Consider the following 17,685-nt stretch of genomic DNA (forward strand, 5'->3'; position numbering starts at 1 on the left):
AAAAAGTACAAACTGATTACCTAACAGCATGCACTGAGGGTTGTATCTTTCAAAGGTGCAAAATAGCTCATCTCCATCCAGTTAGTATGTTTGTCACAATGAATATTTAATATGGGGTGTTGACTTGCTATTTTGCATGTGTAGGGGAGTGAAAATGTAAATATATTAATGTAGCACCTGCAGTGTGATCTATCAAACCTGAAAGCAAACTGCGCCGATATTTTTACATGTTTTAAAAAGGACGTGCAAACAGTCTGTGTGTGTGTTATTGTGTACATCGCTGTGGTTATTGTCACAAAAAGGAGACATCCAAACAGAGCAAGGAGATGCACAGAAAGCATTCTTCACCCTTGTGTGAATATTTTTGGATGAACAATGAAACAATCATCAAAACATATCGCTTATCCAGAATTTTGGAGGTGTTCGCAGAACTTGGAATGGATTTATAGCGGCGTCCCGCATACCTGCAAATAACAGATCTGGTCATTGTGATAGAAGACTGGCACTAAATGCCATGTGTCATTGAATAGTCACGATCATTAGGTTTCTAAACACTCAGCAGTCAAGAACTGACACAAAATACTTTTTAAATGTAATAAAAGCAAATGATTGCCCCCATGTGCAAAATATATATAGTCAGTGCTTTGTTTTTGTTTTGTTTTTTTTTTAAATCATTTGTTCACCAAGTTGCGAGCTGGCGTTTTTAGACAACTGGCTTGTAGGTGGGTAGGTTTAATGTTTGTTAAGGTGACATTACATTTACTCTACCCCTCACATATTTTTTTTTCTTTTCTTTGCCTTCTAAAGTCTGTTTGCACCATTTTACTGACAGCATTATCTTTTTCTTGAATTTGCAACCATGGTTCAGCACCACATGCATAGTTCTTGATTGTACACTTAAATTACTATTCGCAAATTGGGATCTTAGTAGATCTGGCCCTAAGTGTAAAATGTACTCATATTGCTAATGGAAAAACAGAGGGAGATGTGTCTGAAAGTACAAAATGTCTGGGCTCCAAAACAATTATAGACTAGTTTTATATATGTGTCAACGTTTATTATGAACTGGTACACAGTCAATGCTGTGATGATCAAATCATTAAATCATATTTACTTTCCAAAGACTAAAACAATGATGAGTGAATGCCAAACCTGAGGCCTAAAAACAACAGTTCACAAACTCATAGAAATCCCTGTATTGCTGATAATTTGTCAGTGGATGCAAAATTAGCATCCAAAATTTGCATAAAGGGTCAGTCATGAACTTATTTATATTTTTTTATAACTGACATGTAGATGACATATGTTGCAAGGAGCGTAATGCCAGAGTTGGTGAGTTAAACATGGAAATATTGTTAACTTGAGGAATCATGAGTCCTCCTAGAAGAAAAGCTTGAACCAATGAATATTTTGAACTTTATTTGATTGCTTCACTGATGATGAAAATATTGTGAATTCATTTCAGCAAATTGAATTCACAAACACATATTTATAACTCTTAAAAATGTATGATGGGCTTCAGTATCATAATAGAACAAAACAATTCCATTATCATATTGACAAATACCTATATGACAAAAAAAGATTTTTTTTCTTGAATATTAAAGACATTTCCAGACTTATATGAAACACTGAGCCCGTTTACATGATTTTAAAAATTAGATAACTGTAATAATCTGATACGATGCGTCTACATGCACTTCCGAAATACTGTAACCTTTTATAGTACTTATAGTAACATCATATAGTACTTTCTTTACTATATGATGTTACTTCCTTAAAACTATTAATTTCAAATAATTTGTTGTTTGCTGGGCATGGCAGAGCCCACAGTCTTAGCGTTAGTTGCTATGATGAGAGGTATTAAGCGACAAAATAGTATATGGGTGAATGTAATCCAATGGTGAATGAAAAAAATCTAATTTGGCTTCATCTTGAGAAGAGAAGCTGATTTAATGCAAGTGCTTTATGACAGCTGTGAACTCAATCCATCAAAATAATTTATGGAATTACTATTTACGAAGTTTCTGATTATTTTCCAGCCATACATTTAGAAATTTTATCTCAGGGTGTCCAGAAACTTACTGCAAGTGCTACTACAAAACCAAAATTTTGCATTATCTTGGATTTTAGATGGAAGCAACACAGGCAACCTCTCAGTTTATATGTTTATAAGAAAAGTGTAGAGACCTTGGAGAGCATCAGTAAGTCACGCGAGTATGGTCACTGTTGTCACTGAAAAAGAAATCATCAAAAAAACCTGAGTTTGTTGATAATCCGTGTTTGATTAGCTAAATTTAAACTGAATAAAATCTTCACAGACTTTTTAAATCACTGTCTCACCTGGAGACAGACTTACTAAGACAGACGAAGACATTGAGACAGAGAAGTGGGAAGGATGGTGAATCTGCGCCAAGAGGAAGAACAGAAAGACGAAGAAAAAGCGTCTGAGCAGCAGATCCACAGTGAGAGGGAGACGGAGCAGGCTGAAACATTCAGCAGAGGAGTGCAATGTCTGTAGGATGCGATATCGATCCAGCATTGGCAGAAACAGACAGCCAGGCCACAAGCAACACATGCTCTCATACTGACACACAGCCGAGCAGCTGACCCCACAGACATCTGAACAGCAAGATTAATCAATTTTGTTTAACTCAAAGTTGTCAGACAACCCGGGTACTTACAGCATACAGTCAAAAGTGAATAAAACTTCATCCATCTGGTTCTTCACTCATTGAAAGCATTTTCCTCATTCTTCACCAGAACTCTCCACTTTATTAAAGAATAAACAATATATGACTCAGCGCGTCACTTTATACCTGAAGACAGGATTTTTCTCAGAAGGATATCACAGTATGGAGTAAAATGAAATATTCAGTGTAATTGTCACTAAATCACACAAAACTTTATGAAAATGTTTTGTTCTATTTCTTTTCTATCTATTTTTGCATCTAATGAAACAGCAGCAGGATATGATGTTTAAAAATTAAGCAAACAAACAATTTCTTTTTTTTTTTTAAAAATCCCTGGCAATAACATTGTTTTTCCAGTGTTCTGAAAAATTCTCCTTTGTGTTTGTTTTTGCTTTGCATCATGGGAAACTGAATGTTTCCATTTTTATTTTTGTGTTTTATATTTTTTTTTTTAAAGAAAGTGTGATGGGACGTACTATTTACTAACGTCTTAATATAATTTAATATAATGCCCATTTTAATAGAAGAGTGTTCACAAAGAAAATAGAAAAATTCAACAGTATAGCTCAGGTAGCCAGACATGAACTTGAGAGGAAAACTTTAGCTTCGCCATCAAGCATCCAATTTTTACCACAGATTTTCAGTTTTGACCGGAAGCGACTGGATGACCGACTGGTTTCCACTGACATAGACTGGCTGCGAGTCAGTTTTACTGACTGCTTGCTGTGGCCAGCAGCGGCAGAGTGCTGGTACAGCGAACATTTCAGCCTCCCTCTCTGGCCTGGCGGGGACTGATTAAAACCTTCTGCTGAAACAAGGTCATAATTCACTTAGCCATTTCCCAATTTCCGCATAATTACCCTCCCGCTTTGCAAATGCTAACACACGGGAACACACACACGCACACATTCAAACCAATGCTCAGACACACACACATTTCCTCTCTGATTTGTGTCATTACCGAGAGGAGAGTGGTTAAAAGGTTTCAGAGTTGGCCTCTTAGTGACAGCTTAAATGGATAAAACCTCAATTAAAGATTCGCTCCCTCTCTGCCACACTCTCTCTGTGGAAGGAATAAGCATAATTCGGTGCAGTTTGGTGACATGAGGAATCTGTCTTTTCCCTTTCGGTTGCCATATCAAGCCTTCAAACTAACCACGCAGTGCTTAGAATAATTATTTCTAATGAAAACCGACTCAGAGAAACAACCTTCAAAATGAAGAAAAAAGGCTAACAGTTCAGGTTTAATGTTGATTAATGATATTCATGATTAAGACCCAACAATAAGCACGATTTCTCCTATTGAGCCGTCGCATTACAGACAGATTACCTATAAATGCAGCAGCCACCTTCATGCTGCTCCTTTGTCTTCTGGTTGGCCACAGTTGAGTCCTGCTTCTCCAACTTTGAGGAAAACAGCTGCACTTTCATGTAGAGCTGCATCATCTTTTTGTGGAAGATCGCTTATTGTCATGTCGGTAGAGTTTATTAACGCTACACCACCCTGCTCTGTTGTGATCAGGCTCAGCATATGGCCTCAGACTTCCGCTACGCTGCTATCATTAGCCATGTCACAAACACACCATGAGCATCTGGTGTGTGCACGCGTTTGTGTTTCTGTGCAAGCACTGACAGCCATTATTAGTACCACCCCAAAGCCCCGAGAGTGTTGGTGGGGGAATAGAGTAGACATCACATAAAGAATGCTCTCACACACACACATCACACATGCACACTGATATAGAAAGCTCTTTGAAACAGCTTGTAAACATCACAGCCTTGTTATTAGCACCTGATTACACTGCTGGAGCTTAATCATCGGCTCATAGAATAATGTTATTATCAACATTGTGTATGCTTCTGAGCATGCTCAGTTGTGTTTGTCTGTCGCCTTACAGCTGTGGGATCTGTTCTCTGCCGATAGTTTGTTCAGATTTAACACATGAGAGGGGAGATAAACTCTTGTTTCACTTCATGCTTTGCTTAAAATTTACAGATAATGAGAGAAGATGGTCATTCAGTGTATTAAAAAACAGGCTTTTGAGCTCCTCAGAAGGCATCATATTGTCATACTACAACAGTGCACAAACACTGCAGGACTGTAACCACAGCTCCTCATATCAATTACTGAGGATATGGCTCAAAGATCCAATGAAGACAGAGATCAAAATTTCCTTTAAAAATCAGTTTAGTGTCTCTTTAATGTCATCATTTGATTTGTGAGTTCTCATTCAATTCCTGGCCAGTGCTTTTACAGACAGCATCCTGAGATAACCCCCATGATATGCAGAACAGCACAACACAATGATGCATGATGCGTCGTGGTAAGACAAGATCAATTCATTTTAAAAGTACTTTTTCAAGATACTGAAATACGAGCTACGACGCCATATTGGTCTAAGATGTGAATCTATGTCTGCTTCATTGTCTTAATCAATGTTTGGGTAAGTTGGACAATTAAATAGCCCAAGTCTGTTTGTTACAAAAGTACTTATAATGCCTCTTAAGCATTGTCAAATCAGACATTGTTTGCAAGTAAATATAGATCCAGGAAGTAAATAATGCATGGACATATATGAGATTATATATGACACTTATGAAAAAAGTTTTTGAAAATTACAGAAGATGGAAAGTAATTCTCTTAGTAAGTTCTGTCAAAGTGAATGTCTTATGCACATGACAGATCAGATGAACAGTCCCTTCCAGGTAACAAAGCTGGTCAGTACTTACTATCATGAAGATGTCTTTCCATTTCTCCCTAATGTAACCTAAGATGGTTGGCTGTGTTGGTCTTCTTTATTTATTTTTTTTTACAGGTTCTCTGTTCATTAAAGCCACATTTTAAACCGCTGTCAACACCCGTTGTAGTTTCATCATATCAGCAGATAATGTGCCTCATGTACAATTTCAGTAAGGTGCATTTAAAGAATTTGAAAATATCCGTTCAGCAGATGGAAAGACAGATTGGTTTTTATAATCAAATATGAAGATCAGGTAAAATAATAGCTGTGTCATAAAATTACATCTCCAGTTGTTCTCAGATGCCAATTCTGCCTTCAGCCCTCTTTCTCTTCTGTAAATATATTTCAGTGCAGCTGAATATAAAACAAAAAACAGATGCTTGTGGAAACAGAAAGGACTTACTTCACAGTCTCAACTCAGCCCATTTTCCCATGTGTGCACACCTGCAGCTACAGGACTATTGATTTCGAAAAGTTACATGACTGAGCATCACAGACAACACCTAAGATGAGTTTTTACTCACCTTCACCCTGTGCAGATAGCCCTTGCAAAACAGTACACAGCTGCGTTAACAGCTACTAAAACAATCACTCACACCCTCAGAGGCAGCTTTGAGTCATTTAGACTTTTCACTTTAACACTTCACATGTGGCTGGAAAGAGGCAAAAAGCGAGAGATCCACACATATTTTTGGGAGGCTGAACAGAAACCACATGTGGAATCATATTTAGGCCTCTCTGATCAGGAATCAGTCCTAACTTGTTCCAGTCACAGAGAGGTCAGAGGCTTAAAATAAGGAATGAAAAAAGCAAAGAAAAAGTGATGTCAACATTTATAACTGAGGAAAGTCCATTCAGGATCTATTTGAGAGATGCTTTCTGAGATGATTTCTGGAGTTAGTTTTCCATCAGGTGGCAAATGCACTGACACACACGCAGCAGCTGAAGTATTAATATTTATTGATTTGAAACAATAAATGCAAGTTTTCTGTTATTTAAATGATTTCGTACTTATTGTGTTTGAGACATAAAGTTCTATACAAACAAAAAAGGTTATCTCAGTGATTTATTAGTAACACAGAGATTTTCCCAGATGTTTAACACACATGCCACAACTGCACCAGCACTTACATCATTAGTAGGCACATGAATCTTTAGCAGGATCGTTGATTGAGAGGGGAAAAAAAGCCAATACTTCCCATAGATTACATTTATGTGGTCGGCACAGTGAGGAAAAAGCGTGGTTATATTTATAAGTCTGCAGCTAAACATCTGTATGAAAGGGAGCACTTGTGTAGTGTTAGCCTGTACATTGACAGCCTACCAAGCTAAGCTGACAGCTCCTTTGAGGTTGACTACCAAAAATAAATCTCAACCAGCAGGAAGCAGTGCTGCTTTTATATCTCTAAAATTAAGTTTTTCCATCTGGATCACTATGATCAGTCCATAATTGTATTTATGTTAGCTGCACAGCAAAACTCCAAGATCCAAATCAACTTTAATTTAGCTTTTTAAAGAAATTGTCCCAAACTGAGTGTGCTCTTATTAGGATTACTTTTTAAATTAAATTTTCCTTTTTAAATAAAATTACTTTTCTGAAGCAGGACTTTTTTTTAGTCCTGTTAGTTTCTATCAAAGGGTATGAGAGGCTGGAAAAATGCACTCTGCACAGTCTCTGTGTTAACTACCAGACCGCCAACATGGGATTTATACAGTCACTGAAATCTATACCAACCCAAGGCCGGCCACTACATCTCAGACTCTTGTCAGGTTTGATCAGAACCTTCAGATTCACAGTGTCTCTTGAATAAGTTTGGTCTTAGCAGAATTGCTTGTGTAAAATCCTTAAAAACCATGCGTCCTTTGGATCCAAACCATTACAGCGACTAGTTAGCATTTGACTCAAGGCCGAGCCAACACGATTTCTTCAACATCAGTACTCCATTTTCACAGCAATGCCTCCGATTAGACGATTGTGTAAGCGAGACATCCTTTGAGGAAATGAAAGGTCCAATCGGGATGCAAGAGAACAGGGTGGGCTCAATATTTCAGGCTCATCTTTGTATTGAGATCAATGCGTGTTTTATTTTTATGTGTGAATGTAAATTCAGAACATCTGCAAGAAGGCATGTTTGGAGGCTGATACATGAGAGGTGGCTTTGGTCAATTTCTGACAGGAGAGAAAGAAAGAAAAACATGAAGAAAGTTGGAGGGAGGTGAAAAAAAAAATCTCTCAAAGCGAGGCAACATGTTTTCAAGCACTGGAAAGATTGACTCCAAGTCGATTTGACATTAACCCACACAGCTCTCAAAGCACAACCTCCCGGAGTTGTTCCCTCATCGCTCCAGAAGAGCAGAGAAATATGAAGCACATCCCTGAAATCCAGCTCAAACAGAAAGAAAAGCCAGAAAACAAGAAGATAATTCATCTCTCCTGCTTCTTTTCCACATGTCTAACTACCCAACACTACCTGTCCAATCAAAGAAAAATGATTTACTTTAAAGAGAGCGCAACTGCATGGGACAGCCAAGTGCACTGGATCTGATTATGCAAACAGCAGTCATCCATCACACAGGTGTTTCCTATTGCTTTTAATTAATGACAACTCAGTGTGAGCGTCTGCATGGCATACACACACTCCCACACCCACAAACCAGACGTCACACACGCATACACTACGTGGCCTCATTGTACGTTACGAATGAACAATCTGATCATAATTACAGGTGAATCTTGTTACATGTGTGTTAGTGGACACACACATATACACATGCAGGCGGAAGCAAGAGCCTTGTGCTTGTGAGTAAAACTCTCATTGTGCATATATTCATAAATACTGTTGTCATAAGTGGGGCTGGGAGATAGATAGGTTTGTGTAGCTGTCAAAGGGATCGATGATTGGCCGGCTGTCTGTGTGTCTGAGTTACAATGCTGTTTGTGAGAAGTCACTGTGTGGATCAGGGCACTGGCCAAGTATTATTACTGCTATTATGTTGACCCTCCTCCCCCTGCTCTATTATAATTCAAAATGAAGTCCATTTGTATTCTTCTGGATTTCCTCTCTTCTCCCAGTAGTCCCACAGTATCCGTTTTACTTGCATTATTTCTCTCCCGCCTTGCGTGACGTGTCTCTATGCACACTGACGAGCTGCATGAATATAAAACAAGCTCCACCTCAGCGTCAATCGCCACGCATATGCATGTGCGGTATTATGAGAAGCAAATCCTGCTTGCGACAGCTGGCTTCGTTCCTGTGACCTGCGCTGAGGTGACGCCATCATGGACAAATAAACACACGCGTGCGCGCACACAAACATGGCACCTGGATCCGTGCTTGGTTAGCCGCAATCTGATTGCTTGCAGAACATACAATTGATAAATTAAGAGATATCAGCAGATATCTATTATGCAAATCAAGTTAACTGCTGTGTTATTAAATAACACTCATACACATGTATACACAAGCGTACACCAGTGCACACACCACTCACACTCACAGCGGTAGTTAATTGCCAGGTGGGGGAAGATAATGTGTGATTTAACGGACTGATGGATTTGTTTTTGTTTCGGTCACCCATGAGTGAGCAGAGACATCTGTAACAGTCCAAACACACACATACACTCGGCCTCACACATGCGAGCACACACATTATTACACACATTCATGTCCATGCAGGGATATCAGTGACTCATAGGCAGTGGAGACAATCTTTGTGCAGGACATTAATGCGGAAAATTACCCATCCTTACTTATTCATTTTCTCATTTTCCATACTAACTTTATCCATATTTCCAGGAGTTACAGCAAAGATCTGTGCATGTTTATGTGTGTGCACATGCTGGCATGGGCACATTTAAAATGCATGGTCATGTTTGTGCACGCATGTGTGTGCAAAATTGTAATCCTCTGTAGCAGTCTCAGGCTGTCTCTCTGGTTGATGAGTGGCTTACGGTCAGTAGCTGGTTGAGAAACTGCAAGGTCCTGAGGCTTTACAATGTGTTTACCACTCAAACTGACAGCTATAGTACAGCTTATTATTGGCCTTCTAAACCTCCACACTACACTGCAAGTTAGAGAAACTCCACGGAGGCTGACCGCCACTGGCTAGAGGCACACCAGCCTAGGAAGGGAAGGGTTTAAAAAACATGATGGAAATGGAATCTTTGTACGTTAAAAATGGCATGTGGTGTGTGAAAAAGTAGATTAGACAGGTTTTCCTGTAGTCTATCTATCCATTATGTGTCACTGTCCATGGTCCTTTTGTCTGCTAATTCACTAAATAGGCTGAATTGGAAAGTTATCCCCACTCACTGTTCAGAAGTTGTCATTGTGTATGTGTGTAGTGAGGAAAAGAAGAGACAGAGATGGAAGATCAGGGATGAGCCAGGTCCACTGAGATCAGAGTGTTCTTTAATTAACTACAGTCTTTTTTCATAAAAGACACCCATACCAAGACTCATACTGCAGGGGCTAAGAATATTCTGCCTCTGGGATGAAAACCGTATTGATAGTGGACAGGCAGAGAGGGGAGGGATGACTGCTGGGCTCTACTCTAGGCACCTAGACAGTCAGGTTAAAGGTTAAGCTGCTCTAACTGCAACAGTTCTCGCTCTGTTTTCCCTCAGATAAAGCATCTGCACTCTGAGAGCACAGCAAAACATTAGCTAACAAACAACATAATCAGGTAAACACTATACCAAGGTTACCGCTGCTCATGTTATGTCTAGCTAACTGTGTGGAGGTCAGAGGTTCACAACTTCTTTTCATGCCTTTAAGCATTTTTTTTCCCACATTTTATGAAAATCAACTGCTGTCTCTGATGCAAAAATCGAAGGTGGAATTTCATTAGCATTCATTATTAAAATACTATACAGCAGGAAAAAATAGAAACTGAAAATGCAAACCCTTGCACACAAAGAGCTGCAAAAATATCAGCTAAAATCTATTAGTACAAAGAGTGCATGCATTAAATAAACAAATACTGCTTCCTGTATCATATTCCAAGTGAAAACCTTACTTCTATTACTTTATCCAGTACTTAAAGCAATTCTTTTATGAGCTACAAATTCCATTACTTCTACCAGTTTTATGTCTTGCTGTAAGCTGCAGTCATTGGTCTAAAGTTACTGCTTGCAGAAATAATCATTCATCCCCCCCTGCACACACACACAGGAGCAGATTTTTTCTGCTTTTATATATTGTTTACAGTAAGAACAGCCATAAGATGGAGTCACTGTTTATCCCAATGCTCTTACTGAGGATGCAGAAAATCCCGTTGACGAGGTGAGTAACACAAATTGAGATCCTCTGAGGGAAACCTTGCATCCAAAATAAATTTTACATAAAAACAGAATCAAGTGCAGGGTGGAGAATGAAAAGGAAACTGTGTAGTATTGTGCCACGAAGCTGCAAAGGTATTAAATCTGTGCTGATTATGTCGTTATTTAGTGAATATAGAGGGGTGAACACAGTTACACACAGGTTGCATTATAAAAGTCAGGATTCCATGTCACATTTGGGTTTTTTTGCTGATAAATTGATCTTAATCACAAAAACAAGGGCCCACAAAATGTAATAAGCCAAACATAAATGTACAGATAGATACAAGATTTCACTGGAAGCTGTGCCAAGAGAGATAATCCTGCAGTGTGATTCTGCAGGCTGATGCTACATCCTTAAGAATCCAGTGGCAGATCCGTGGACTTGCAAGGACAGTATTTAAAAAGGCCGCTTTTGAAAAGAGAAGGGGGTAGGGGAAGTGTTTTCAAAGATTGGAGTGAGGAGTAAAGGATTAGGAGGATAACAAAAAGGCCAACAGACTGCGTGTAAACATGAAAGGAGGTTAGGAAGGGATGGAAGAAGAGAGCAAGTTGGAGAGGGAGCTGGAAGGAGAGATTGAATAGTGCCATGGCTGCAACACAATGGGGTCAGGATGAAGAAGTGCTCCTAATTGAACTAGATAGAGGAGAAGACAGTAAGACGTCGAGAGGCGACCCAAGACAGAAGAATCACATGCGATTCTTTTCCTACTGGTCCTCCACCATTAATGAAGAGAGGAGCGAGAGAAAGGGGGAAGTAATGGAGTAAGCTATTAGCAGAGATTGGTGGTGAACGAAGGGAGAGTATGTGTCACCAGTTGTGCAACAGAGGGTGTTAAATGATGGTTCTAAAGCCACCTTGAATGCACAGTGGGAGTTTCACAGCAGCTCCAGACTCATATGGCTTTACCACAGAAGTGTCTTCCAAAAAAAAAAAAAATCTCAGTCGATTTAGAAAATGTGTTTCCTCAAGGTACTCACTACTCAAGGTTTCCACAACGTAGTAAAGAGAATCTCCCATCACCAGTCAGTGAATGGATCAGAAATATATAACTTTAACAGGCTAATAAACCAGGATAGGAACCTCCACTTTAACATGAATGAGCAAATCAGATGACACACACACACACACACACACACACACACACACACACACACACACACACACACACACACACACACACACACACACACACACACACACACACACACACACACACACACACACACATAGTTAAACAGAGGAGAGGTAGGGTCTTACTGTATGTTGGAGCTGTTCCAGTAAACGGAATGCCTGTTGGCTGACACCTGGAGCACGCACGTCCAGGTGAGACTCGTTAGCACCCAGAGAGACAGCGCTGCCAGAGCCATGCTCTCAGCTCCTCAGCCGGCCTCGGTCCCTTCGGTCTCTCCGGCCGCTCTCTCGGTCCCCTTCACCCCACCAAACAACGCGACTCAAACATCCCAGCAAAAGCCTAACAGAGGAGGAGAACACAAAGCTTCATGCATGCATGCATACAAGGGGCTGCAAGACTGATGTTAGTTAATAAGTGTTGCAAAAGTCTACAGGGATGTAAGGTGACTGAGAAGCCCCCCTCCCTCAAGCTGCGAACTGCGAACCTCCTCCTCCCTCCCCAACAGAATCCGGGCTTTCAAATACGGGGGTTTGTGGTCCGTTTGAGCGGGTCCTCCTTGCTGCCTTCTCACTGCTGGTTCTGGGACTGCCACTGGAGAGTGGCAGGCGGGTAAGAGTCCAAGCAGGGGGTCGGTGTTTCTCTGGGCAAACAACAGTCCGATGCGCAGATCAAGAGTTGCGTGGAGCGTATGGGTGGGGGGGGGGGGGGGGGGGGGGGGAAGAAAAAAGGGGTAGCTGAAGAAGGCGCAGGGATGAAAACAGCTGTAAATAATAAATAAATTAGGCAAGTCCTCTTTTTTTGAAGTGTTCTTCTAATCTGCGTGCTGCTGCTGCTGCTGCTGCAGCTTCTCTGTTGTCCCTCCAAGGATCCCAGATCGCACTGAGCTCCGGACTCTGCTGCAAACACTTCAAGCAGCCAGTTTCACCAGACTCTTCCCTACAACCATCGTTTATGGTGAGCAGCCTGCACACCCGTCTCTCCCCTCGCTCTTTCTCTCCTCCTTCTCCTCCTCTCTCTGCTTGGCAGGCAGCACTCGTTCACTTTCTAACTCCACCCCCAGCGAGCGACAAAAGCCCATTCCTCCAATACGCGCCGCAGCATCGCCGCGACTCCAACTTCTCTGCTGGTGTTGCAACTGGAAGACTCTGAATCCAACCTTTCCCACACATCTCAGAGCTTTCCAACCCCCTCCTCTCAGTTCTGAAACATACATGTGGCTACATGCACACATGTTTGCATAGTTTATAAGAAAGTAAATAAATAAATGCATTAATAAACCTGCTGTGACAGCAGAACACTTGAGGCTTAATCGCAATCCTTTGTAAAACAAGGTTTTTGGCAACGATTCTGCAGTCCTTGTCAAAATAAAAATTAAAATAAAAATTAAAATAAGGGGGGAAAAATAAAATCTACCCTTAAAGGATAATCATTCTTTTTTTTTTCTTCTTTTTTTTTCTTTTTTTTTTAGAAAAAATCACAGATAGAAAACACAGTTATTTAAGCTTTGTGAAAAAAGAAAATACATTTATTAATAAATACGTACATAACTTTAATTAATTCAATTTGTTTTTAATAATAAAAAAAAAACATACTTTTTCAGCACATTTGGCCTATGACAGATTTATTTCTTTGAGGCATGAACTTCTGTAGGGTTGAAACTTTTAAAAATATTTTTGCAGGATCACCCTGTTTTGTTTTTTTTTTTTAATTTAACATTTAGTTTTCATCACTAATTTCCATCTTGCATGTTGGAATAGACTTCAGGAGCCTGCTACCCTGGTTTGAACTGGTATGAATGAATGAATGAATGAATGAATGAATAGCAATTAAGTTGTGATGCTCTTTATCTGCAGCAAGATCTGTTTAAAAAATAATTTCAACATCATTAAACATCCTTTCAGTTTATGAACAGAGTGTAAGGTCCACACTAGAGTGGAATAGGCCCTTCCTGCATTTACTGTAGAGGTGATGGTGTCATCCACTCAGGTCTCAAACCTGGTGTCAATACCATATTATCAAGGAGTGTGGAAATTTGCTTTCTTTTATTTATCACTCAATATTTCATCCCCTATCTGCTCAATGCAAATTTGTGATTCATCACTAAATATAATTTTCATTCAGTCATACACAGTCCATGGTTACTTCTCGTTCTGTCACATATTTTTCTTATTTTTCAGTGTTAAAACTGACTTTCTGGAGAAAAAAAAAATCTAAATTCCCTTTGAGAATTCCCCTTACGTAGAGTTCAGTCAAATACGCTCATTCATGTTTCTGTCTGTTTGTTTTCCATTTCCTCTGTTGTGCTTTTTTCTCTTTTAAAGCCATATTTCTTTGAGTTTTCTGTCCTGTCATGCTGCCTTCCTAAGTCTACATGTATATTTCTTTTTTAGGGCCGTCCCATTTTGTTTGTACTTGCTGTAAATGTAAGAAAAAGCCCTTTGGAACAATCAGCATCTGAAAGACTTGTAATACTTTCCAGTGTTTCAACTTCACAGTGTTTCCTCTCAGTCAACCAGCTGCAACAGGTAGCAACAGATAAAGGTTTCAGACACATTTTTTTTTCAATGCAAACACTTTTTCAATTTGCATATTTAGCAGTGTGGATATTTGTTTTTAAAAACTTCAATTTAAAATGTCTTTTACTTTTCTTTTTGATGTGACTAAAAAGAAAAAAAAAAGCAACAATTTGATTATTTGCTAATTTTGCATTTTTCCAAAATAAGTCAAGGTTTTAGATATATGTTTGTCATTAGAGTTGTAAACTGAACTACTTTATTATTTATTATTATTATTATTATTATTATTATTATTATTATCATATAACTAATACAGCAGCCCTGTCCTGCAGTTACAACATTTCATAATTGGCCCCTCAATCACCTCCACAGCACTGCATCAAGGTGTGTGAGTGTGTGTGTGTGTGTGTGTGTGTGTGTGTGTGTGTGTGTGTGTGTGTGTGTGGGTGTGTATGAGAGACAGAGGGAAGCCAGACAAGGAAAGAGGCAGACCAAAAGAAGGAGAAAGAAAAAGAGAGAAATGGTAGATAGAAGTAAGATTGTTACAGTTTTTTTTACTGCCTGCAGGGAATGAGTTGGTTAAGGAGAAGTCAGAATGATTTATTGGGAGAAAAAAAGGAGGGAAATAGGGAGAAGGAGAGCAAGAAAGAGGGAGAGAGATGAGATGCCATTGGGGAATCCCTCTGTCTTCTTCAGTCCCTCCTCTCCTCTCATGAGCTGTCCATTTAATCCCCCCATAGCTCTCTCTCTCTCTTTCTCTCTCTAGCTCTCTCATTCACTGCCCTCACACCTTTTCAATAAAAACTTCCTCCACTGAGCAATCCTTCCTTTCTGGCTCTGCTATTTTGCGCCTGTATTTGCTCCCTGGTGGCCTGTCTGTCTCTGCTCTTTCCTTCATCCCCTTGCTGAACATCAGGAATAGATTTTGTATTTAGTGAACACTTTTCATTCATCTTCCCTTTGTTTGAATGGTGTTACCCTGGTAACTAAAACAGTTCATTCACACATACCAAATCCTTTAAGCAAAAAACTACATTATGACTTCAGTTATAGTACAGGTCAAAACTTTAAAAGTAAACTTGGTCCACATCATGAGCAGATTCAAGACTTTAGTCACCAATACACTGTAACAAATTAATGTACTGAAGCTGAAACTACATAGCTAAATATGGTTATATTTATTGTGTGTTTGACTAATGAAAAACCTAAAACACACACATAAAACCTAATTAGTCTTTTTAAAACAGAAAAAAAGAAAGAAAAAATGTTTGTGTAAAATAAAAAACAGCAGTTGTAAAATACTTATAGCTTGTTAAAACGCTGCCAACCCAATAACTTTGTTGCTCCCGAAAAAATCTTTTGCTCCATACAAAATGAAAGTCAATAAAACCCAACTAAGGCACCGCCATCAGTAGATTTTATCCTGTCTGATGAGAGACAGTTATAGAGCTGAATACTGATTAATGCTGTCAGGCCCATTATCTATCTATCTATCTATCTATCTTTTATTATTCGAGGTTTCCTATCATTTCTTTCTCTGGTGAAGTAATTTAAAGGAAAACTTTCCTTCCTCCCTGAAATGCAGCAGTTCACTGTTTCTTTAAACTACTTTTTAAAGCTATAAAATGAGACTATGGAGCTTCTGACATGTGATTGCACATGGCTGTGTGACAGGATGAAAAGTTTGACTCTCAGGCAAGGCAATTCAGATTTCTTTGTATTGCACAATTCAATGACAGGGTAACTGAAAGTGCTACCAAAGAAGCGTATCTAAGATAGTTTTTGTGACTATCTGTACACTTGGTGACAAAAGAGATCTGTAAATGAGAACAAGATGATTATTATCTGTACTCCTAAAGTTAGGCGAGGAAATGTGTTGTTACCATTTACAGGACTAAACCCTTTAAACTCAGAAACTCTGATGATTGACTGAAGGCTACAAGGGCTTGCTTGTCAGCACACTGCGGATATCAGTCTTAAGAGAAACTGTAAACACAACACAGAGGACAAAGTTTAAAATCCAGCAAATGCAGAAGTAGAGATTTGGCACTTTTTTGAACAACAAAAATTCAATATCTCACTTTTCCATTTGGCGTTCCTGACATGTTTTGTTTCAGCAAGCGCTCCTGTCAATTCTCATCACCCAGGTTGGATTCTTCAGGCCTGGGTAGCGGTACTATTGGATTACGTTTCTATTGGGGTTATTATGAGGAACGACCTCCGGGCTGACTGCATATGGCGACACCAAGCTTTTTATGACATTTCCAGCCCAGAGCCGGCCAAAGACACATCTGTCAAGAGCACCTTTCTGAAACCTTGAAATTCAATCTGAATTTCCTCATAGCACTGATAATTGGATATTGGGCCCCTACAGGGCTCACATCCCTCTTGTGGGTGCCCAGGAAGTAAACAATACACAGATAAATTCAGCAGGTCTCTTGAGTCCACGTGAACATCATACACTAAACTATTTCTTTTTAGCAGTTTTCTGTATTCTGATGGAATTCTTGAACTGGGAGTCTCTCTTTCACTCTGCCTCATGCTTGCTCTGTTTCTTGGCCTGCTTCGCTGTTCACTGTTGTGTTAGTAAATTGTACTGACACTCCCCCCGCCTCCTCCTGCTCCCTCACCACCTCTGCTGCTCTCCCTCCCTTTCTGTCCCTCTTTCACCCGAGTGACTGACACGAATTTTCAATTTCTCTGTTTACCTTTCACTGCTGTGCCTAAAACAACACTGGAGCAGACTAAGAGCAAGGAGGAGACCGGGGTGGGGGTTAGTGCTGGAGATGTAGATGAGTGGGGAAGGAGGAGGGGAGAAAGAGAGAAGAGGAGAGGTGACACGAAGATTGGATGGGGCTTGGAGGAGGGAGAAAAGCGAGGAGGGGGGGGTTTAGATGCAAAAATGAAAGAGGTGCAAAAAGAGAGAACAGGGCTTTCTCTGTGTTTTGGTTGGAGAGGAATCCGAGGGGGAAAGAGGAAGGAGAAGGAGTGGAGGGTTACGGGAGGGAGAAGCTGGGTTGATACCTCTGAACAGTCACGCAAACTGATTCAGCAGAGGACATGAAGGAAAGGAGAAGAGTGCAGAGTGGGGAGGAAGAGGAAATGAAAGGGTGGAAGAGTCTGTGAGTTGGGGCCGGGAGAAAAAGTTAGCTGGGGCACAGAACATTAAGAGTGCAATGAGATATAGAGAGGGATGGGGAGTGGGAGATTTATAGAGGTGCAGAAAGAGGGAGAGGACAGCAAGAGTGATGTGTAGAGAGAGGGTTTTCTAAAAAAGAC

The 17,685-nt window shown here is 39.9% G+C and overlaps 1 protein-coding gene across 1 annotated transcript in view; it reads right to left on the bottom strand.

Moving 5' to 3' along the window:
- Window positions 1-12,125, bottom strand: part of efna3b (ephrin-A3b) — a gene marked incomplete at both ends in the record, with an annotated part of 60,235 nt that extends 48,110 nt beyond the window's left edge. The window contains one exon of the mRNA XM_079241338.1: window positions 12,016-12,125. Coding sequence (XP_079097464.1) covers window positions 12,016-12,125 — 110 coding nt within the window. The remainder of the gene's footprint in view (window positions 1-12,015) is intronic.
- Window positions 12,126-17,685: the final 5,560 nt, after the last annotated feature.

This window comes from Telmatherina bonti (genome assembly GCF_933228915.1).
Source record: "Telmatherina bonti genome assembly, chromosome: 5".
NCBI classification, from domain to species: domain Eukaryota; kingdom Metazoa; phylum Chordata; class Actinopteri; order Atheriniformes; family Telmatherinidae; genus Telmatherina; species Telmatherina bonti.